This window comes from Coregonus clupeaformis, chromosome 17 (genome assembly GCF_020615455.1).
Source record: "Coregonus clupeaformis isolate EN_2021a chromosome 17, ASM2061545v1, whole genome shotgun sequence".
Classification (NCBI taxonomy): domain Eukaryota; kingdom Metazoa; phylum Chordata; class Actinopteri; order Salmoniformes; family Salmonidae; genus Coregonus; species Coregonus clupeaformis.
The window spans coordinates 35,427,698-35,451,444 of NC_059208.1; the positions used below are offsets into that span (position 1 = coordinate 35,427,698).

General features: G+C 42.8%; 1 protein-coding gene across 1 annotated transcript in view; it reads left to right on the plus strand.

Annotated features, from left to right (window-relative positions):
• The first annotated feature begins 7,493 nt into the window (after positions 1-7,493).
• LOC121586313 (sorting nexin-27-like) overlaps positions 7,494-23,747 on the plus strand; it is a 42,909-nt gene continuing 26,655 nt past the window's right edge. The window contains exons 1-2 of the mRNA XM_045226300.1: positions 7,494-7,848; positions 20,996-21,227. Coding sequence (XP_045082235.1) covers positions 7,538-7,848; positions 20,996-21,227 — 543 coding nt within the window. The 5' untranslated portion in view covers positions 7,494-7,537. The remainder of the gene's footprint in view (positions 7,849-20,995; positions 21,228-23,747) is intronic.

The following is a 23,747-nucleotide window of genomic DNA, read 5'->3' on the forward strand; positions in this document are numbered from 1 at the left end:
TTATAAAGATAATGTGGGAAATCATGCAGGTTATGCAGTAGGACAAAAACAAGGAGAATATTTCAAAGAGGTGATAGCAGAATACTGTCCACAGCCATGCTTAGCCCAGTTGGCTGAACTAAAAGCACTCACTGCAGCTTGCATCCTAGGAAAACGAAAAACTGTTAATATCTATACTGATTCAGCATATGCACATGGGGTGTGTCATTTATTTGGGGCAGTCTGGAAGCAGCGAGGGTTCAAGAAAAGCGATGGTACACTCATACAACACCACGAGCAGATTGTGGAATTAATGTTGGTGTTAATGTATCCCACTAAATTGGCGATAGTGAAATGTCAGGCGCATAGGAAAGGAAAAGGATTTATAACCAAAGGAAACAATGCAGCTGATGAAGCTGCAAGAAAGGCATCTAGATGCACCATCCCAGTGTTAACAGCACCAATGGTCATTATTGAATCCATACCACAGCCAGATGATATAATAAGGATGAAGGAAAGAGCAGGACCTTATGAACAGACTATGTGGCACCAAAGAGGGGCCACTAAAGATATAAAGGGATTATGGAGGTCTCATGAAGGAACCATAGTAGCACCCATTGTGTTGCTCAACTTACTGATAACTGATGCGCATGGTTTTGACCATTGCGCAAGGGGGGAGATAGTAAGGAAAATTAAAAAACAAGGATACTGGTCTCCATACCTACAGGCAACAATAGATGAGGCATTAGCAAGATGTGAGGTGTGTGCACAAAACAATGTAAGGAAAGGAATAACAACGCCTATAGGGCACATACCATTTCCTGAAGGACCATTTCGACACTTAGTCATGGACTATGTAGATATGATAAAAAAGGTAAATGGCAAAAGGTACATGCTAGTGATCATAGATAGATTCAGTAGATGGGTAGAAGCGGTACCCTCAGTAGATCTAGGATCAGGAACAGTAATCAAATTTCTAACCAGAGAAGTAACACCCAGATTTGGAATACCAACAGAAATCAGTTCAGACAATGGATCAGCATTTATTCAGAAAACAGTGAAGCAAGTATTACAGCAGCTAAGGATTAAGCAAAGACTAGGGTGTGTGTATCGGCCGCAATCTCAGGGGATGGTTGAGAGAATTCATGGTACCCTCAAGGCTAAACTGAATAAAATCTGTGCCAGTGCAAAGCTCAATTGGGTGGATGCACTACCACTAGCGTTGATGAGTTATCGCATGCAAACTAACAGAAATACGCATCTAACCCCGCATGAAATGCTTATGGGTCGACCCATGCCAGTGCCAGGTCTAAGAGGGCCCTACAAAGGACCCTCATTGGAACAATTATAGATGGAACTTAAAGCATATGTAAGACAACTAACTGCTATACATAAAGTGATCTATCTCCAGGAAAAAGGGCGAGAACCGGAACCTGGACCAGAGGAGCCAGGGCCGGTGATTCCAGGAGATCGAGTCCACATCCGAGTGTTTCGCAGGAAGTGGAATGAGCCCAGGAGAGAAGGACCATACACGGTGATCCAAGCGACGCCCACAGCAGTACAGGTGGAAGGAAGCACGACGTGGTACCATCTAAACCACTGCACCAGGGTCCCAAAGAGAACCGGTCTGCCGTCGGCGAGCCGTGGGGAAGCGGAGGATGTCGAGGCACCAGATGGAGTCCAAGAAGCAGAAGCAAGCACGAGTCCAAGTGCCAACGTCGAAGGACAACAGGCACTCCCTCCTGAAAATCCGGAGAGTAGGGAGGTGGGGCCTGATGATGTGGGGAATACTGCTGATAGGATACCTGCCATGGCAGATCCCCCAAACACAAGCAGAGACCCAGGGAATGGAGGGACAACAGGAGAAGGAGGAGGAAGCAATTTTTCTACCATTGAAGGAAGAGACTCCTCTGCTGTTGAGGAAAGGGAGTTTCCCACAATTGACTTCTTTGCCCTCACATGGTCTCCGACAATTTAAGAACTGTTGAATTGCTCTAACGGTACTAGCAGTTAACCTAGGAGAGATGGTGGTGAGTCTGCCTACAACTATACAATATTCCAGAAATAGTCTTACTGAGCCAGGAAGAATTGTTGTTGTGAATAAAGAACAAGTATCGCATACAGGATGGCCTAGATTGGGGAAATGTCAGATTGAAGGATATGCAATGTTTAGAATAAAATGCCTAAAAAATCATTGTGTAGAAGTAGAGCTAAAAGGGAATGGACATGGAAAAATAATGGATATAAAACAAGCCAAACATCTCATGATTTCATCAGTACTTAAGAAATTGGTTCCTGAAGCTAAAATAAGAAATAGAATAAAAAAGCACGTACCCTTGGAAATAGCTCGAAACAGTATTTCTATTCCAGCCCAAGTACTGACAGCTATGGAAACTCAAAAATCCTTTTCAATACGTAGGATAAAACCACTGCCAGAGAAATCACTTTGTGGGTGGGCTAATCATCAAACAAGAGGAGAAGCAATCTGGGATGAATATGGCTTCCAAATAGAAGTTAACAAAGGAGACACTAGTTGGGAAATTACTTTAAAGGAATTGACTCAATAAAATAAATCAAAGTACATATTGGAAATAGTTAGCGTTAAAGGGTTAGAAGGGAATAGTATAACAACAATGGGCATTGATCCTATTTCCAAACACCAATCTAGACAGGAAGAAGAACCTGAAATAGTTAATGTAACTATGATCGCTACCCAAGGACCACTAATTACTATAGCAGTAGAACCAACAAAGACAGGATTAGAAAAAATAGAAACAACTGGTTTTTTCCCAAATGTATGGGATTCTTTAACTAATTGGGGAAATCAGGAAAATAGACAATCTCCTTCAGCCCCAACAGTAATACCGAAAGTAATGAAAGCATCAACAAAAATAGAAAGGCTATGGGAGGGAGCCATGCAAAATGATTGGTACAAATGGGCACAATATTCAGCTAAAATAATTAATAGAAAAACTAATTGTTTAGTATGTGCTCCTTCTCCGTTAAAATAATTGATAGTAATACCAAGTCCACACAGTTACAAGGACTGTGCTAACTTTAAATGAAGCTACTGTCATCTTAAAAGAGGAGAAAGGCCCTACTGTCCTGCAGAATGTTTATCATTTTTGGGAAATCCCTATCATTACAGATTCTATAATCAAGTAGGATGGGGAGAGTGGTGTAAAAAAATAGATATCAGAATAGAGCCCAGAAAAATGGAAGCACCGGAAAAAATACCGTATAGACTATAATCAAAATTATGAATGCTACAATAAAACGGATGGGGAGCACGATTTGGGAAAATGTAAGGGAAAGTGTGAGACCACATGGCACCTAAATAAAGATATGGCAGCAGGATCAAGTACTGGGGTAATAGCTACAAATGGAGGGCCGGGTGACCCTGGGTAATGTGAGAAGCAAACACTGGCAATGCCATTGATTTTTCTTATGAGGATCAATCGGTGGCAGTGGCAGATTTATTTTGGGTATGTGGAGAACAAAAGATTAGAGCTACTTTGCCTAAAGGATGGAAGGGAGTATGTTCTAGAGTACAAATGCTTCAGGAGGTGGTTATATCAGAGAGGGAGGTAGACAAAACAACAAATAGGGATGCACAGAATAATAATAAAAGGGTAAAAAGATCATATGAACATGACCCCAATGTATATTTAGATGCAATAGGTCAACCCAGAGGAATTCCAAATAAATATAAGGCAAGAGATGAAATTAAAGCAGGATTTGAATCAATATTTGTCTGGATTTCAACCAACAAAAACCTAGAATGGATCAATTATATTTATTATAATCAACAAAGGTTTATTAATTACACAGACTCTGCATTATCAGCTCTAGGAGAGCAAGTACAGGCTACTAGTAGAATGGCATGGCAGAATAGGCAGGCTCTAAACTGGCTATTAGCGGGAAAAGGTGGAGTTTGTGTTATGTTTGGGGATGAATGTTGTACTTTTATCCCCAATAATACTGCCCTGGATGGTTCTTTCACTGAAGCAATGACTAAGCTCAAAGGACTACGAAAAGAGGTTAAGGATAATGCCCGTGTATGATGCTCATGTTTGGGACTGGATGGAATTAACTTTGGGAAAATGGGGTGCAATGTTTACAAAAATGGCAATAATGATAGGAATATCACTTGTAGTGATGGGAGTAGTGTTTTGTTGTATACTACCTCTGTTAAAATCACTTTTGATTCAAACCACAGTAAAACAAATGACTGTACAGACCATTGTTACTAGTTCAGCCAAAGAAATAAACCCAGTTCAGGGAGTTCCAGGACAGTATGTAAATGACTATGGGAAATGTTGTAATGTTAAAGGAGGACCAATGGACTGTCCATTTGGGAATCCTGAATGTTTGTATGGAGTCGTTCCTGGGGGTGGGTGGGCTTGCCATGGTTACAAAGCCCAATAGAAAAATTTGGAGGTTAATTTAGAGGAAAACCTTCCAGACTTGTAACCAATTCCTGACTGGGCTCTGGGTCCTCATCAGGATGGGTCAAGTAATGAGGAAGATATATTGGTTTAAATATATGCATGTAAAATGTAACCACATATGGCAAGGCTAAGAATAAGTAAATGCACATGCTTACATTCATTAAAAAAATTAAACTTTGTATATTTGGGACTTGTTGGAAGTTCCAAAAGTGGGTATTATATAGGAATATTTTATGTATCATTAAGGCAAATGTAGGGAGATGCCAAAGGTAAAATATAATAAACATGTTTGATATTTTATAATCCAGATACATGCTTAAATAAGGAATATAGCCATGTAGTATATGCTGTGTTTTAAATGTATGTATGTGCTCTTTCACAAAAGCTCTCAACAGTATGCATTACATTAGTTATTTTTTAAGAAGGGGCCTAAGCCACGCAGCCAATAGAATGATAGAATGAGAGGCTTCACATAGAAAAAAGCATTCATGACCTTTTGGAGTGGACATTGTGTGACAGCTGGATGTTGAAAAAGAAGGATGGTGCAGAACTAAAATAAGTTAGGAATTTGCCATAAGGTGGTAACTGTATATGCCATGTACGCATGTTTGTGCATTTGTATGTGTATAAAAGGGATGTCTAAGCCAGAGAGAGACAGTTGTTCCATGGAACATCTCTGCATTTGTTATTAGATAATAAAGGTCTAATTTTTGGATTCACAAGCTCCCGTTTCTTGAGAGATATTTTTGAGTTAATTACTTTTGAGTTAAATATTTCTACGACAGCAGCACCCAAGGGGCTTGAATTTTCGAGCTCGCCCCGTAGATTATGCGGTGATGTATTGTCCCCATGAGTGACAGAACACTGAGCCAATCACAGCGCAACTAGAGAACATTACCAACCCCTATGCTCTGTATTTCGGCTGGCTGCCCCACCACCACAGAAAGCACTGATCTAGGCTGAAACACCTGCGTTTTGGAGCTGCCTTACTCAAGAAAGCAAAAAAGAGACCATGTTTGTATGAGGCTTTATTAACTAAATATTTTTTACATTGTTTGCAAACTGATATGTGAAACCAAAAAATAATAATAAATAACCTTTTATTTTATTGTATTTTTTATAGCTAAACAGATGGGGCTCACCTGAATGACATGTCGCCACTGCATTGAAAGTGGCTAATATTGCGTTGATTTGATCACAATTGCCACAGTAGAGCAAAATGTTGATAGTGTGAACTAACTGTAGAAAGTTGAGTGAAATTCAATCTTGTGCTTCTCTGCAGGGACTCATTTCTTCTGCGTGGCAGTCCGAGGTGAGCTGCATGCTGCGAGCAGTTTAGAGGGAACATTGGTTTTGAACTATACTGTCCCGTCCTCCTAGGCTGCTGACCTGGTGCATTATCAGATGGGGCCAAAGTAGTGGAATAGTGATGATGTTTGAATATTTTTTTTCCCACAGTGTCCTGAATTCCTACTACAGAATAGTAGGCTGATACACAGTCAATACAGTAGGTGGCGGCATGCACCTGTAACATTTTGTTTGCAGACCGCCATAATACCGAAGAAGAGCACTAGTAGTGGTTCATGCTTGGCGACGCCATGGGCGGCCCTTTTCCTTCCTTCCTTTGTGTGTGGTGTGAGAGTGCCCATTTTATTATGTTGTTGGAGATAAGTAAATACTATATGCATATGCTGCATGTAGTTCACTACTCCCCAGCACTGCAAGCTAAATGTATTTTATAGGAGGTGTTATGGCCCTGGTCTCTAAGGGGTAACAGTAGAGTAACCATTGCCTTGTGTTTCCCTTTTCCAGCCATGCCTCAGTACTACTCCTACTCCCCAGCTGTGGGATCGGGCAGTAGCAGTCTACACTCCGACTTGGGAGGGGAGGGTCACTGTTGTGCGCATATGGGAGTACACCAGCAACTACATCAGAGGGTAAATGCCACCTAATCTTCTAATTTAGAAGAGGATGCTGCACTATAGCTGGGTTTAGACAGGCAGCCCAATTCTGATATTTTTCCCCTAATTGGACTTTTGACCAATCACATCAGCTCTTTTCACATCAGCTCTTTTTCAGAGCTGATCTGATTGGTCAAAATACCAATTGGTGAAAAGAAAAATCAGAATTGTGCTCCCTGTCTAGACCATCAAAATAACGCACATCTAACAGGCTTGAAATTGAATTTAATAGCAATGTGAGAGCATTTACTCACAAATCTTTATCCATATTTACAAATCATTTTGCATTTATTAAAATGTTTTAGAAATACAATTCAAGAGGTGTTTGTGTGTGGATAGTCAATTATACTTGTGTGTTGTGTTTTGTTTATGGTACACATTTGTGAGTTGTACTCTATCTCCATATGGGGTCTCGTGATGCGATCGAGGGGCGGGTTAATAACGAGGAGATAGTCTGAGGGTATTTCTGAGGGAGTTCTTTTACGCTGGCCGGGTTGAACTGTAATCACTTTTGCATGGGAAAACCATAGACATTAAAACCAGGGGAAAATATAATCCAACTACGTCACTTTTGTTCTGAGCCGACTTCGCGATAGGACAGAGCGGGGCACTTGGTTCACACCCGGGAGGTAGCCCATCCCCGGTTCCAAATAGAATGTAATCAACTTTCAGCCGGTGCAAAACACGCCTACACGGGCGAGATTAATCGAACTCTCTAATTATACTTGTGTGTTGTGTTTTGTTTATGGTACACATTTGTGAGTTGTACTCTATCTCCATATGGGGTCTCGTGATGCGATCGAGGGGCGGGTTAATAACGAGGAGATAGTCTGAGGGTATTTCTGAGGGAGTTCTTTTACGCTGGCCGGGTTGAACTGTAATCACTTTTGCATGGGAAAACCATAGACATTAAAACCAGGGGAAAACATAATCCAACTACGTCACTTTTGTTCTGAGCCGACTTCGCGATAGGACAGAGCGGGGCACTTGGTTCACACCCGGGAGGTAGCCCATCCCCGGTTCCAAATAGAATGTAATCAACTTTCAGCCGGTGCAAAACACGCCTACACGGGCGAGATTAATCGAACTCTCTATTGTTTTGAATCCACTAGACACCGACTGGAGGGGGTAGGCTTTGAGTAGAAGATGGCGGATGTTGAAGGCGATGAAATTCGGTCGGCTCTCCCTTCGGCTTCCAGTAATGGACCCGCTGCAGGTTCGGTAGTCGGTACCGGAGGCCAAAATGCTACCCAGGTGACGTCAGGTCCACGGATGGTTAGAATTGTAAAGTCGGAATCAGGATATGGATTCAACGTTCGTGGACAAGTTAGCGAAGGAGGACAACTGCGAAGCATCAATGGGGAATTGTACGCCCCTCTTCAGCATGTCAGTGCTGTTTTGCCTGGAGGGGCGGCGGACCGGGCTGGCATATCAAAGGGTGACAGGATTCTTGAGGTGTAAGTCAGCTTTCTTTACCCATAATAGCGGTCGTTCGCTAGCTACCATATCCACCAAGCCTGGCTAGTTAACGTTAGCAAGCTAGCTAGCTACGTCTAACCTAGCTAGCTAGGTTAATTGTCAACTCTACCTCTGATTTTTAAAACTAGTTAGCTAGCTGTCCAGAGTCAATATACTCAAAATATATACATAAGTATGTGGACACCCCTTCAAATTAGTGGTTTCGGCTATTTCTGCCACACTGTTGCTAACAGGTGTATAAAATCGAGCACACAGCCATGCAATCTCCATACACAAACACTGGCAGTAGAATGGCCTTACTGAAGAACTCAGTGACGTTCAACGTGGCACTGTCATAGGATGCCAACTTCCCAACAAGTCAGTTCCTCAAATTTCTGACCCGCTAGAACTGCCCTGGTCAACTGTAAGTGCTGTTATTGTGACGTGGAAATGTCACACAAGCTCACAAAGTTCACCGCCATTGGACTCTGGAGCAGTGGAAACGTGTTCTCTGGAGCGATGAATCACGCTTCACCATGGCAGTGGTTTGGCGGATGCCAGGAGAACGCTACCTGCCCCAATGCATAGTGCCAACTGTAAAGTTTGGTGGAGGAGGAATAATGATCTGGGGCTGTTTTTCATGGTTCGGTCTAGGCCCCTTAGTTCCAGTGAAGGGAAATCTTAACGCTACAGCATACAATAACATTCTAGACCAGGGGTAGGCAACAGAGATGCAGTGCCTTAACCCTAACCAACCTGGAAGACCAGGTGTGTGGAATTTAGTCAATCAATGGGCTCCTGAGTGGCGCAGCGGTCTAAGGCACTGCATCTCAGTGCTTGAGGCGTCACTACAGACCCCCTGGCTGTATCACAACCGACCGTGATTGGGAGTCCCATTGGGCGGCGCACAATTGGCCGTCATTGTAAATAAGAATTTGTTCTTAACTGAATTGCCTAGTTACATAAAGGTAAAATAAATAAAATCACTGAACTGATCAATTAGCTCAGTTGGTCAGGTGTGGTGCCTAGTTGAAACAAAATCCTGCCAGTACCTGCGGCACTCAAGGAACAGGGTTGCTTACCCCTGATCTAGACGATTCTGTGCTTCCAACTTTGTGGCAACAGTTTGGGGAAGGCCCTTTCCTTTTTCTGCATGACAATGCCCCGTGCACAAAGCGAGGCCCATACAGAAATGGTTTGTTGAGATTGGTGTGGAAGAACTCGACTGGCCTGCACCGAGCCCTGACCTCAACCCTATTGAACACCTTTGGGATGAATTGGAACGCCGACTGCAAGCCATGCCTGATCGCCAAACATCAGTGCCCGACCTCACTAATGCTCTTGTGTCTGAATGGAAGCAAGTCCCCGCAGCAATGTTCCAACATCTAGTGGAAAGCCTTCCCAGAAGAGTGGAGGCTGTTATAGCAGCAAAGAGGTGCCCAACTCCATAGTTATGCCCATGATTTTGGAATGAGATGTTTGACCAGCAGGTGTCTACATACTTTTAGCCATGTAGTGTATTTATCTGGGGAGGACATAGCTAGGTAGCACAGTTGTCAATGGACAATTATCATTGTTAGTTGCTGTAAATATGTACAGTACCAGTCAAAAGTTTGGACACACCTACTCATTCAAAGGTTTTTCTTTATTTTTACTATTTTCTACATAGTAGAATAATAGTGAAGACATCAAAACTATGAAATAACACATCTGGAATCATGTAGAAACCAAAAAAGTGTTTAACAAATAAAAATATACAGTGCTATGAAAAAGTATTTGCCCCCTTTCTAATTTTCTCTACTTTTGCATAATTGTGATACTGAATGTTATCAGATCTTCAACCAAAACCTAATAAACCTCATTGTCTTGCTGCATGACCCAGCTGCGCTTCAGCTTCAGCTCACAGACGGATGGTCTGACATTCTCCTGTAGAATTCTCTGATACAGAGCAGAATTCATGGTTCCTTCTATTAAGGCAAGTCGTCCGGGTCCTGAGGCAGCAAAGCATCCCCAAACCATCACACCACCACCACCATGCTTGACCTTTGGTATGATGTTCTTACTGTGGAATGCAGAGTTTGGTTTTCGCCAGGCATTACTGGAACCATGTCGTCCAAAAAGTTATACTTTTGAATCATCTGTCCATAGAACGTTCTTCCAAGAGTCCTGATGATCATCCAGGTGCTTTTTGGCAAACTTGAGTCAACTTTTTGGACGATGGGTCCCATTATGCCTGGCGAAAACCAAACTCTGCATTCCACAGTAAGAACATCATACCAAAGGTCAAGCATGGTGGTGGTGGTGTGATGGTTTGGGGATGCTTTGCTGCCTCAGGACCTGGACGACTTGCCTTAATAGAAGGAACCATTAATTCTGCTCTGTATCAGACAGGAGAATGTCAGACCATCCGTCTTTGAGCTGAAGCTGAAGCGCAGCTGGGTCATGCAGCAAGACAATGATCCAAAACACACAATCAAGTCTACATGAAAATTGCTAAAAAGCCACACATTTGAAGTTTTGGAATGGCCTAGTCAAAGTCCAGACCTAATCCCAATTGAAATGTTGTGGCAGGACTTGAAACGATTAGTTCATGTTTGATAACCCACACGTCACTGAGTTAAAGCAGTTGAGTGAGTGGACCAAAATTCCTCCACAGCGACGTGAGAGACTGATCAACAACTACAGGAAGCATTTGGTTGGAGTCATTGCTGCTAATGGTGGCACAACCAGTTATTGAGTGTAAAGGGGCAATTACTTTTTCACACAGGGGAATTGGGTGTTGCATAAATTTGTTTATGAAATAAATATGTAATTGTTGTGTTATTTGTTCACTTATGTTCCCTTTATCTAATATTAGGTTTTGGTTGAAGATCTGATAACATTCAGTATCACAAATATGCAAAAGTAGAGAATTAGAAAGGGGGCAAATAATTTTCATAGCACTGTATTTTAGATTCTTCAAAGTAGCCACCCTTTGCCTTGACAGCTTTCCATTATCTCAACCAGCTTCATGAGGTAGTCACCTGGAATGTTTTTCCAACAGTCTTGAAGGAGTTCCCACATATGCTGAGCACTTGTTGGCTGCTTTTCCTTCACTCTGCCATCCAACTCATCCCAAACCATCTCAATTAGGTTGAGGTCGGTGATTGTGGAGGCCGGGTCATCTGATGCAGCACTCATCACTCTCCTTCTTGGTCAAATAGCCCTTACACAGCGGTGTGTTTTGAGTCATTGTCCTGTGGAAAAACAAATGATAGTCCCCACTAAGCGCAAACAAGATGGGATGGCTTATCGCTACAGAATGCTGTGGTAGCCATGCTGGTTAATTGTGCCTTGAATTCTAAATGAATCACTGACAGTGTCACCAGCAAAGCACCATCACACCTCCTCCTCCATGCTTCACGGTGGGAACCACACATGCAGAGATCATCCGTTCACCTACTCTGCGTCTCACAAAGACACGGCGGTTGGAACCAAAAATCTCAAATTTGGACTCATCAGACCAAAGGACAGATTTCCACTGGTATAATGTCCATTGCTTGTGTTTCTTGGCCCAAGCAAGTATCTTATTCTTATTGGTGTCCTTTAGTAGTGGTTTCTTTGCAGCAATTCGATCATGAATGCCTGATTTATACAGTCTCCTCTGAACAGTTGATGTGTCTGTGACTTGAACTCTGTGAAGCATTTATTTGGGCTGCAATCTGAGGTGCAGTTAACTCTGCAGCAGAGGTAACGCTGGGTCTTCCTTTCCTGTGGCGGTCCTCATGAGAGCCAGTTTCATCATAGCGCTTGATGGTTTTTGCAACTGCAATTGAAGAAACTTTCAAAGTTCTTGAAATGTTCCGTATTGACTGACCTTCATGTCATAAAGTAATGATAGACTGTTGTTTCTCTTTGCTTATTTGAGCTGTTCTTGCCATAATTTGGACTTGGTATTTTACCAAATATGGCTATCTTCTGTGTACCACCCCTACCTTGTCACAACACAACTGATTGGCTCAAACGCATTAAGAAGGAATGAAATTCCACAAATTAACTTTTAACAAGGGACACGTGTTAATTGAAATGCATTCCAGGTGACTACCTCATGAAGCTGGTTGAGAGAATACCAAGAGTGTGCAAAGCTGCCATCAAGGCAAACAGGGCTACTTTGAAGAATCTCAAATATGAAATATATGTTTATTTGTTTAACACCTTTTTGGTTACTACATGATTCCGTATCTTTTATTTTAATAGTTTTGATGTCTTCACTATTATTCTACAATGTAGAAAATAGTAAAAATAGTAAAAATAAAGAGATAGATGTGTCCAAAGTTTTGACTGGTACTGTATATATTTTTTCTTGTTTCATTCACACCTTTTAATCACATTTCATAGTTTTAATTAAGATGGTCATACCATGCATGGATCATTTAGCTATTTGATTTAGAATTTTAGGACCCCTTTAGGTATAATTATTGTATTTAAAATAAAATATTGAGTTTGGACTTTACTACTATAGCCCATAGAAACTAATTAAATAACGCCTTCATAAATGTGACCCACTGTCTCTTCAGTCTTATGTTCCAAAATTTGAAATGTTTTAATTTATTTTTACATTGGATAAAAGTACAGACTCAGAGGTTCAAAATGGCATGTCATTCACTGTAGTTTGAGAACATGGGGAAGTAATGATGCTTTAAAAGTTGATTAAACTTTTATAATCCCATTTAGGAGAAAAGGGCATTCAAACATTTTGGTGTGATTTTCACACTTGCTCTACATTAATCCTTGGGAAACATATGTTTAGAAAAGGAATACTTTCACCAAATTGCCAAAATGGATTCTCTGAACATTCTCAGTTACCCCATTAGGCAAACCATTTACAGTATTAAATTGGCTATTGTTGTATAATAAAAATAACCTTTCATATTGAGCAGCTACAGTGCTGTTTGTTTAAACCCATTTAGCATCATTCACACCCTCTAAAACTCTGGAACTACCCATCTCTTAAATAATTAACATTGGAACACATGCAAATGTTGCCGTGTGCTAAAGCAGTGAGGTAGTGCTTAAAAAAACTATGAAAATATTTCTAGACTGAGAGCATATTTCTCAGCTGCCGTTTGGAGCAGAACATGTAATGTCCATGGCCTTTTCATTGCAACAGGCCTGATCTTCTTAAAAATATGTTTGCCGGGTTGTGTCCAGTCCGGGGGATGCTTTCACATCTCTGGGAGGAAGGACGTCAACATTGCACAGCAGCTGAAACCTGGTTCCAACTGAGTGAAAGCTCCTTGGCCACAACAACACCAGGTTCTAGACCATTAAAGCTGTAAAGGAGGAAAGCAGACAAAAACAGACAAGACATTAAAACATTGCATACCAGCAACAACATTAATTGACCCCCAAGTCCAAGCAATAAGCTCAAAGTACAAAGACAAATTACCTGAAGTGTTGCTTGTTCACCCTCGATCATCTCCTTGTACTGGTGGCGGAGAGTAGGTTTATGCTGAAAGACAAATACCAGAAAAATAGGTTAAAACATGAATTAATTAATGTCCTATAGCTTGTTATTGCCAGACTGCTACAGTTGTACTAAAGTGCCTTGTACACACTTAACCGGCTTCCAGCCCAACAATGGCAATGCAGACACAAGATAACTAGCTAGATTTAGAAAACATTTATCTTCATAATTACCAGCTGGCAAGATGTAAATGGTATGGCTATTTTCGGTAGCAAGCTAGTTAAACATGACAAACTGGCAAACATGAAAAAGATTATCGTCATGCATGCCTTAGCACCTCAGCAATCAACATTCACAGCAAAATGCAACTGGCCACCTCCGCTAGCTGTCTTAACATTGCTTCGTCCCGCAACAAGCCATTTTGTAAACATTGGCACGTTGCGGGACGAAGCAAGCTATAACTGTATCTGTATGCAACTCTCTAGCTAGCTAACAATTGCTAGCAATGAAAATGACTTTTTGATACAGTTGAGACAATAACGTAGCCATCTTGGCATTTTAACTGTAGACTTTTACCAGTGTATAGCTTATGATGATTCACGGCAGACTGAAACACTTTCAAAGTAATCCTTCCCAATCTACTTCAACCAGTGCAGACTGCTTTAGCCACAGAAGACAGAGCTGCGTTGATACCAGCAGCTGTATTCAGGACAACACTGGTATTGAAAGCTGTAGCTGCACTATCTCAACCAATGATGGCTAGGCAAGATTCAGTATTTTTTGGGGTATTTTTCCTCCCCAATTTCGTGATATCCAATTGGTAGTTATGGTCTTGTCCCATCCTGCAACTCCCGTACGGACTCGAGAGGCGAAGGTCGAGAGCCATGCGTCCTCCGAAACACGACCCTGCCAAGCCGCTCTGCTTCTTGACACACTGCTCGCTTAACCCGGAAGCCAGCCGCACCAATGTGTCGGAGGAAACACCGTACAACTGGCGACCGAAGTCAGCTTGCAGGCGCCCGGCCCGCCAAAAGGAGTCGCTAGAGCACGATGGGACAAGGACATCCCGGCCGGCCAAACCCTCCCCTAACCTGGACGACGCTGGGCCAATTGTGCACCGACTCATGGGTCTCCCGGTCACGGCAGGCTGTGACACAGCCTGCGATCCAGTGCCTTAGACCTTCCACTCGGGAGGCGTTTTCTGTGTTTTTAAACAGCTTTGTGATTTCACATTTGATTTACAGAATACTTATGAGTTTAAGGCACAGGAAAGTTCACAGATTCAAGAAGGCATTTGTGCAAAAAAAAACACATTAAGATGAAAAAAAAAAAACATTTACGTTCAAATGCCTCCTGTGAAGTAGTGACGTGTGACATATGCCCCGCTTTCTGTAACTGGTCACAAATGGCAAAGACTGAAAAAAAAGTTTCTTAAGGAATAAGGTTTTGAAGTGTATGGTTTACCTTCAGATAAGTCCCGTGACACTTGTGGGGGTCGTAGTGCAAAACGGAGAACACCATCCTGTTCTCCCCTTTCCAAAGTAGGGTCAGATTAGTTTGTAGCTCAAACTGTTCAGATGCTTCAAACAGAAGTCTGCACATCAGCGTTGCCGAATTCAGATGAGTCCTGTGGGGCTCGGACACTAGACATTTTTGTGAGAAGACTGATTTCTGGAATGTCTCATGGTCTGACAAACACCGCTGTAGCTCGACCATCTTCCATCGCAGATTCGGAAGGCCCACATAGGCGGAAGCAGATTGAGACGCAGCCCATGCCAAAAACTATGTCTAGCTTAAATTGACAGATTTATTTACAGTGGGGAGAACAAGTATTTGATACACTGCCGATTTTGCAGGTTTTCCTACTTACAAAGCATGTAGAGGTCTGTAATTTTTATCATAGGTACACTTCAACTGTGAGAGACGGAATCTAAAACAAAAATCCAGAAAATCACATTGTATGATATTTAAGTAATTAATTTGCATTTTATTGCATGACATAAGTATTTGATACATCAGAAAAACAGAACTTAATATTTGGTACAGAAACCTTTGTTTGCAATTACAGAGATCATACGTTTCCTGTAGGTCTTGACCAGGTTTGCACACACTGCAGCAGGGATTTTGGCCCACTCCTCCATACAGACCTTCTCCAGATCCTTCAGGTTTCGGGGCTGTCGCTGGGCAATACGGACTTTCAGCTCCCTCCAAAGATTTTCTATTGGGTTCAGGTCTGGAGACTGGCTAGGCCACTCCAGGACCTTGAGATACTTCTTACGGAGCCACTCCTTAGTTGCCCTGGCTGTGTGTTTCGGGTCGTTTTCATGCTGGAAGACCCAGCCACGACCCATCTTCAATGCTCTTACTGAGGGAAGGAGGTTGTTGGCCAAGATCTCGCGATACATGGCCCCATCCATCCTCCCCTCAATACGGTGCAGTCGTCCTGTCCCCTTTGCAGAAAAGCATCCCCAAAGAATGATGTTTCCACCTCCATGCTTCACGGTTGGGATGGTGTTCTTGGGGTTGTACTCATCCTTCTTCTTCCTCCAAACACGGCGAGTGGAGTTTAGACCAAAAAGCTATATTTTTGTCTCATCAGACCACATGACCTTCTCCCATTCTTCCTCTGGATCATCCAGAGGGTCATTGGCAAACTTCAGACGGGCCTGGACATGCGCTGGCTTGAGCAGGGGGACCTTGCATGCGCTGCAGGATTTTAATCCATGACGGCGTAGTGTGTTACTAATGTTTTTCTTTAAAACTGTGGTCCCAGCTCTCTTCAGGTCATTGACCAGGTCCTGCCGTGTAGTTCTGGGCTGATCCCTCACCTTCCTCATGATCATTGATGCCCCACGAGGTGAGATCTTGCATGGAGCCCCAGACCGAGGGTGATTGACTGTCATCTTGAACTTCTTCCATTTTCTAATAATTGCGCCAACAGTTGTTGCCTTCTCACCAAGCTGCTTGCCTATTGTCATGTAGCCCATCCCAGCCTTGTGCAGGTCTACATTTTTATCCCTGATGTCCTTACACAGCTCTCTGGTCTTGGCCATTGTGGAGAGGTTGGAGTCTGTTTGATTGAGTGTGTGGACAGGTGTCTTTTATACAGATAACGAGTTCAAACAGGTGCAGTTAATACAGGTAATGAGTGGAGAACAGGAGGGCTTCTTAAAGAAAAACTAACAGGTCTGTGAGAGCCGGAATTCTTACTGGTTGGTAGGTGATCAAATACTTATGTCATGCAATAAAATGCAAATTAATTACTTAAAAATCATACAATGTGATTTTCTTTCTAGATTTTTGTTTTAGATTCCGTCTCTCACAGTTGAAGTGTACCTATGATAAAAATTACAGACCTCTACATGCTTTGTAAGTAGGAAAACCTGCAAAATCGGCAGAGTATCAAATACTTGTTCTCCCCACTGTATATTACTTATTGACGCGTGGGTGTGTCAATACTCTTCATGATTTAAAATCTAGCTAGCAAATAGGGGTGTAACGATTCGTTTTAACAACGATTCGATTTGTATCACGATTCGTGGTTGTCGATACGATTCAAGGACGATATTGGTTCATTTAGAACGATACGATCCGAAACGATTCAGTGACTTGAAATCGATTCAGTAACCTTTTAGCCAAAAATTCAACCAGTGTGACTGAAATAAATACCTGGATACTGGACAGTGCAGGTGAAGTTTCCTAGATTCCTGTTTCTTGTAAGGACCGCAATGGTGGCTTGATAATTTCTCGCTCGTCGGCTTCTCCTCTGTCGTCCGCCATGCTATGTTTTGTTGTCTTTGCGCCTTTGCGCTGCTGCTGGCGCAGGGCGATGATGTCACGGATAGGCAGACTGAATCGAGTAATGTTTAAAGCCTTTATCATTAAAAGTGCTAAGAAAAAACGTCCATATAAAGTCTGACGTGCTTAAATCCAATGGGTTATTTCCTAGTATCGATACAATCGATTTATTACATTTTAAAACGATGTTAGATTGATATATGTTGTCCAAAAGGCCAACTCGCCGAGCACAGATTGATGTAGTTGGATCATAGGAATATAAATCGATACATCGATGTAGTAGATGGATCGTTACACCCCTACTAGCAAACGTTAGCTAGTGGTGCACAACTCCAGGATTTTTGGAGTCGACTCCAATTCTGACATGCAGAAATAGATGAGCACGCATACACACCACCTCATTTATTGCAGAGTCCTACTAGGAAGACTACATTTGCATTCTATGGACTGACATGAGGAAAATGCTGGCCATTTGCTCATCAACTTAGCATATAAAAGGCCTATTTTTGTTTGAATATAGGTGATATGTAGGATCTAGAATATTTCTGATATATCTGCTGTGCGCAGCCTTGACAGATAAGGTGAATGCACCAATTTGTAAGTCGCTCTGGATAAGAGCGTCTGCTAAATGACGTAAATGAAATGAAATGAATCCCATGGGATGATGTGGCGCACTCTACCCTGATAAGCCTATTCTTTGCAATGTTATAGCTCTCTTCAGCTCTTAGAGACATTGGCTATGTAATTATTATCCAAGCATGTACATTATTTGAGAGAAATTCTAACACAATTCATTTTTCCAAACTGCCCCCCTGTAATTCTTTTTTTCAAATTTAATTGTCTCTTATGACAGAATCCTGGAGGTTTTTATTCTAGAGGTGAAGATATTTCAATGTCATGTCTGCCGGCCACAATCCTCTCCCTCGCTGGCTCGCCTGCTCTTTTCTATTCACAATGAAAAATGCTAGTGTGTGTTTGGTCTTCGTTCTGTTGCGTGTAGAATAGCTCAGCCTGCTGATTGATAGCCCCTACTTTAGTGAACTTGCGTGAGACATTGCAAGCCAAGAAATGACAAAAACAGCTTTGCGATAGCCTATACATCATTTGATTACTGATGCACGGTTATGACTGTCTGCCTACTGGCCGACATGCCTGGCTATGCCCCTCTCCCTCCCTAGCTCGCTCTTTCTTTGCTGTGAAAGATGCAAGAGTTTTTTTCTCAGAAGTAGCTTACGGCAACTAGTTCCCTCCGTTGCAAAAATACTGAATCTTAGGAGTCGATTCCTAGCGGAAACAGTCGATGATTATTTTTGGAATCGACTCCCCACCACTAACGTTAGCTAGCAAATTGGCTAACTAGCTAGTTAACCTCACTACAGCAGTTGGCCGACACATCATCTGTAAGTAGTTAGCAAACCTTAGCTAGCTAGTACCCTTGCTAATTACGGTACAGCTTGAGCTAGCTAATTTGGCAGAGGTAGAGAGCTACGTTTGCGCAGTCGGTAAGTGATCTTAATCCTATGATCATGAGCTGAGTGTCAGTTGTTATTGGTTTTTTGCTAACATTAAGTTAATAAAAGGATATGTGAGATTATAAAGACAGGGCTGTCTCTCACTCCAGTGTCCTCAGGATAATGACAGTGCGGAGGTCAGTTATTCAACATGTCACTCAACCAGCTGTAGACAGTAACCCACTTAGCTGTGTGTGTTTTTGGGGGGGACTGTCTGACAGTCTACCATAACCAGGCTAATCACCCCAGTGACTTTATGTAGCCAGTAAATCATGCTTTGAAGTGTGTGTGTCCGTCCTATGGGGTGCTTGTAGTGTGTAAGTCTGTGTGTTTTCCCCTGCCATGGGCATTGTTATTGCCCTATTTCAGAGTGTATTTGTGTGCAAGTCGGTGTGTCTGGGTGGAGTTGAAACAGGCAAAGGCTGGACCCTTGAGACATTGTACAACAGTAATGTTTTTTTTGGCAAGGCCAGCACCTCAAGTCAGAATAGCCTATTTTAATCAAAACCTCGGAGAGAATTAACTTTTCATACCATCCTTTAAAAAAATGAGAGGTTTCAAAGGATATGATATTCCTACACAACATTACTGCATTTATGTAATTGCAGAAGCAGTGCAGTCCATTCAGGGCACAGATGTTTCTGCTTTTATTTGAATATTAGTTTCCCTTACTCTTGAGGAACATGAGTGGAAAATGGAAATTATACCAAACGTTTCTCTCTCAATGACAAAGCGAGAGAAAGAATGAGGAACAAGGTAGACCCAACTTGCGGCATCAACAGGTGTATGCGTCCCAAATGGCACCCTATTCCCTACGTAATGCACTACGGGCCCTGGTCGATATATAGGGAAGGAGGTGCCATTGGTATTGCCTTCCTAACACTAGGCTATATTTATATCATCAACTAGCCACTCTGCCTGTGTCATGTGATCAGTAGTGTTCATGTGACACATTAACCAGCTACTACTGCTTTCCCAGTGATTGGAAATAAACTTGATGTGTGTAGTCATCAAGTTATTCCCCCAGTGCTGACACCTCTAGCTCACATGTCAGTGGATCAGGCCTATAGGTTGACCAAAGTTGGTTTTGTTTGCGCATGCACACACACTGTTTTACTAGATGGCTTTAGGCTGATGTCAATCCCTCCTATTGATTGTGCGAAACTTAAAATGTAGGCAACGTTTTATTTTGCGATTTCAATTAATTTAGATCCACCCTTGTCAATGAGTGAAAATGTCTTATGAAGTAGCGTAGTAACAAGAAGTTGGACAACTCTTTCTTGGTACTGTCCCTTTTTATTTTGACTTCATCCCTATTCAGTTCCCTACCTTCTCGTTTCTATTTATGGGATTCATGAGATACATTTTGCAGATGCTTCACTGAATTGTTTTTCTGATCGATAGAAGGATTAGGTGTTACATCAAAGCTGTGTTGCGGAGAGAGGTTATCCTACACCAGGGATGGGCAACTGGCTGCCCTCAGATCAATCGAATCGAAATGTGGTTGTGCATCAGTCCCTCATGATTTTGTGGCCCCCACCCCCGTCAGTTGCCTACCCCTGACCTACACCCTCTATCCCTTTTTGTCTCCCATTCTTTTGAGTCCCCCTGAATAAGCTTGAGGAAAATTCTAATTTCCCCTCTAGTCTTGTTGCCTTTCGCTTTCTCTTTCATATTAAAGTCATTTTTTCTTCCATCTCCGCCCCACCTCTCAGCCTCTGTCTCAATCACCCTCACTGTTGTTTGGTATTACTGAAATTAATAAGTAATGATGGAAACAGTGTGTATGGCAGGCAGGTGCTCCCCTGCCCACCCTCCCTCACTCCACCCCCTTGGTTCTAAGAGGCATATTAGCCAATACACCTGATGCTGCTGCCATCTGGCCTCAGTACTGAGAGTTATGCTTGGGCGGTATACGGTAGGGATGTGACATTGACAATTTCGCTTAACGTTTAAACAGCCACTTTTTTTTAAATCGTGTTTCCATTAAAACTATTAAAAAAAGGTGTAGCATATTAAGCTGATTAAACAGCATGATCATTACACAGGTGCACCTTGTGCTGGGTACAATGAAAGGCCACTCAAATGTGCAGTTTTGTCACAACACACAATGCCACAGATGTCTCAAGTTTTGAGGGAATGTGCAATTGACAAGCTGAATGCAGGAATGTCCACCAGAGATGTTGCCAGAGAATGTAATGTTAATTTCTCTACCATAAGCCGCCTCAAACGTCGTTTTAGAGAATTTGGCAGTACGTCCAACCAGCCTCACAACCGCAGACCACGTGTATGGAGGATAGGCCTAACCAAAAACTACCACCATGAATAGGCATAACATGAGCACCACTGATCCCCTCCTGCCATCTCTCTCTCACTCTCTGCGTCCCACAGTAATGGGGTGAGCGTGGAGGGGGCCACCCACAAGCAAGTGGTGGATCTGATCCGGGCCGGGGAGAGGGAGCTGGTGCTGTCTGTGCTGTCTGTGCCTCCCCAGGAGGCAGACTGCCTGGAGGCCGGGGACGAGAGCGCCGCCCAGCTCAGCTACGACTACAGCGACAAGCAGGCCGTGCCCATCTCCATCCCCACCTTCAAGCACGTGGAGCAGCACGCCGAGAGGTTTGTGGTGAGTTAAAAATAGATTATAGTGAGGTTTCTGGCCAGCCTTGTTTGCTACAGATGTGGGCTTTTAGAAAAGTTTTGTCAATGTGTCTTTTGCAGTGCAGAGTACGGCCAAGCCAAAATGTGTAGGCCCGTGCCAGTTAACACATGTACAATGCAACCTATATTTATCCCTTCCCAGTTAAAGAATGTGTACGTGCAGGGCTCTAAATTAATTGTTAGCACTGGTGCTCCCAACAAAAAAATGTAGGAGCACAATATAACATTTAGGAGCACCAGAAAATATGATTTTTTTAAAATATATTGAGATCTAGGCTATATGAGTTCTAGCTACTTTTGAAGCACATGTTGTGCCCAACAAAGTAATCTGTTTTGCGGAGAACGCGGACAGAATCAGACTCCAGACATTAAAATTGAACGTATTGAATTTAGTAGGGAGTCAACTAAAGGTATTGAACCATGTTAATCATAAGACATGAACGAAATCCATCAGTGATTCGTTTTTTCCTGCAACTTTCTGAAACAGCACAGGAATGCCATTTGTGTGTGCGGTGCGCTTTGATCTACACTTTGTGTAGCTGTTAGTGATGATGCTAATGATAACCTTCTTCTGGTAGAGATGGAAAGGCATTCCCAAAAACGGTCTCAATTAAATGGTAACTACAAAGTAGCCTATGCCTACCTGGCAGAATATCATTATTATTTGCATCAATCTATTGACAATTTGTTTTGCAAACTTTGCAATCACATGAGCACTACAGAAACATCGCTAACAACACTCTTGCTGGTGGGCACTCAATGTTTTATATTTTTCCCAGACCTCAAAAGTATTCTCCTGATGTGGTTTAAGCATTGTTGTGGACTTAAAACATTACATTTAGTTTTTCTATCACAGAAAATGTGAAAAACAAAATGGAGAAACTGAATTTTGGGGGGGGGAATAAAAAATGTATAGGGCCCTACAAAAGTCCGGTGGACAGTTATTGCCCGGATGCTCCCGTACTGCCCGGATGCTCCCGTACTGCCCGGATGCTCCCGTACTGCCCGGATGCTCCCGTACTGCCCGGATGCTCCCGTACTGCCCGGATGCTCCCGTACTGCCCGGATGCTCCCGTACTGCCCGGATGCTCCCGTACTGCCCGGATGCTCCCGTACTGCCCGGATGCTCCCGTACTGCCCGGATGCTCCCGTACTGCCCGCGTCTGAGTGAAGGAAGCTGGGTGAACAGGCCATGGCTGGGGTCCCTGATTTATCTTCTTGGCCTTCCTGCGACATCTGGTGTTGTAGGTGTCCTGATGGACAGGCAGTGTGCACCCAATAGTGGGCTCAGCTGAACGCACCACCCTCTGTAGCATCTTGCGTCCCGCGGCGGTGGAGTTGCCGTGATGCAGCCCGACAGTATGGTCTCGATTAGTGCTCCTGTAGAACACTGTGAGGGCCCTCTGGGACAGGCTGAATTTCTTCAGCATCCTGAGGTTAGTCAGTACTTTGTTGAAGCACCTTTGGCAGCAATTACAGCCTCAAGTCTTCTTGGGTATGACGCTACAAGCATGGGACACCTGTATTTGGGGAGTTTCTCCCATTCTTCTCTGCAGATCCTCTCAAGCTCTGTCAGTTTGAATGGGGAGCATCGCTGCACAGCTATTTTCAGGTCTCTCCAGAGATGTTCGATTGGGTTAAAGTCCGGGCTCTGGCTGGGCCACTCAAGGATATTCAGAGACTTGTCCCGAAGCCATTCTTACATTGTCTTGGCTGTGTGCTTAGGGTAGTTGTCCTGTTGGAAGGTGAACCTTCGTCCCAGTCTGAGGTCCTGAGTGCTCTGGAGCAGGTTTTCATCAAGGATCTCTCTGTACTTTGCTCCGTTCATCTTTGCCTCGATCCTGACTAGTCTCCCAGTCCCTGCCGCTGGAAAACACCCCCAAAGCATGATGCTGCCACCACCATGCTTCACCGTAGGGATGGTGCCAGGTTTCCTTCAGACGTGACTCTTGGCATTCAGGCCAAATAGTTTAATCTTGTTTCTCATGGTCTGAGAGTCTTTAGGTGCCTTTTGGAAAACTCTGAGCGGGCTGTCATGTACCTTTTACTGAGGAGTGGCTTCTGTCTGGCCACTCATTTACATTTACAATTTTAGTCATTTAGCAGACGCTCTTATCCAGAGCCACTTAGTTAGTGAATGCATATGTGTGTGTGTGTATGTATGTATGTATGTATGTATGTATGTATGTATGTATGTATGTATGTATGTATGTATGTATGTATGTATGTATGTATGTATGTATGTATGTATGTATGTATGTATGTATGTATGTATGTATGTATGTATGTATGTATGTACAGTGGGGAAAAAAAGTATTTAGTCAGCCACCAATTGTGCAAGTTCTCCCACTTAAAAAGATGAGAGAGGCCTGTAATTTTCATCTTAGATACACGTCAACTATGACAGACAAAATGAGGAAAAAACATCCAGAAAATCATATTGTAGGATTTTTAATGAATTTATTTGCAAATTATGGTGGAAAAT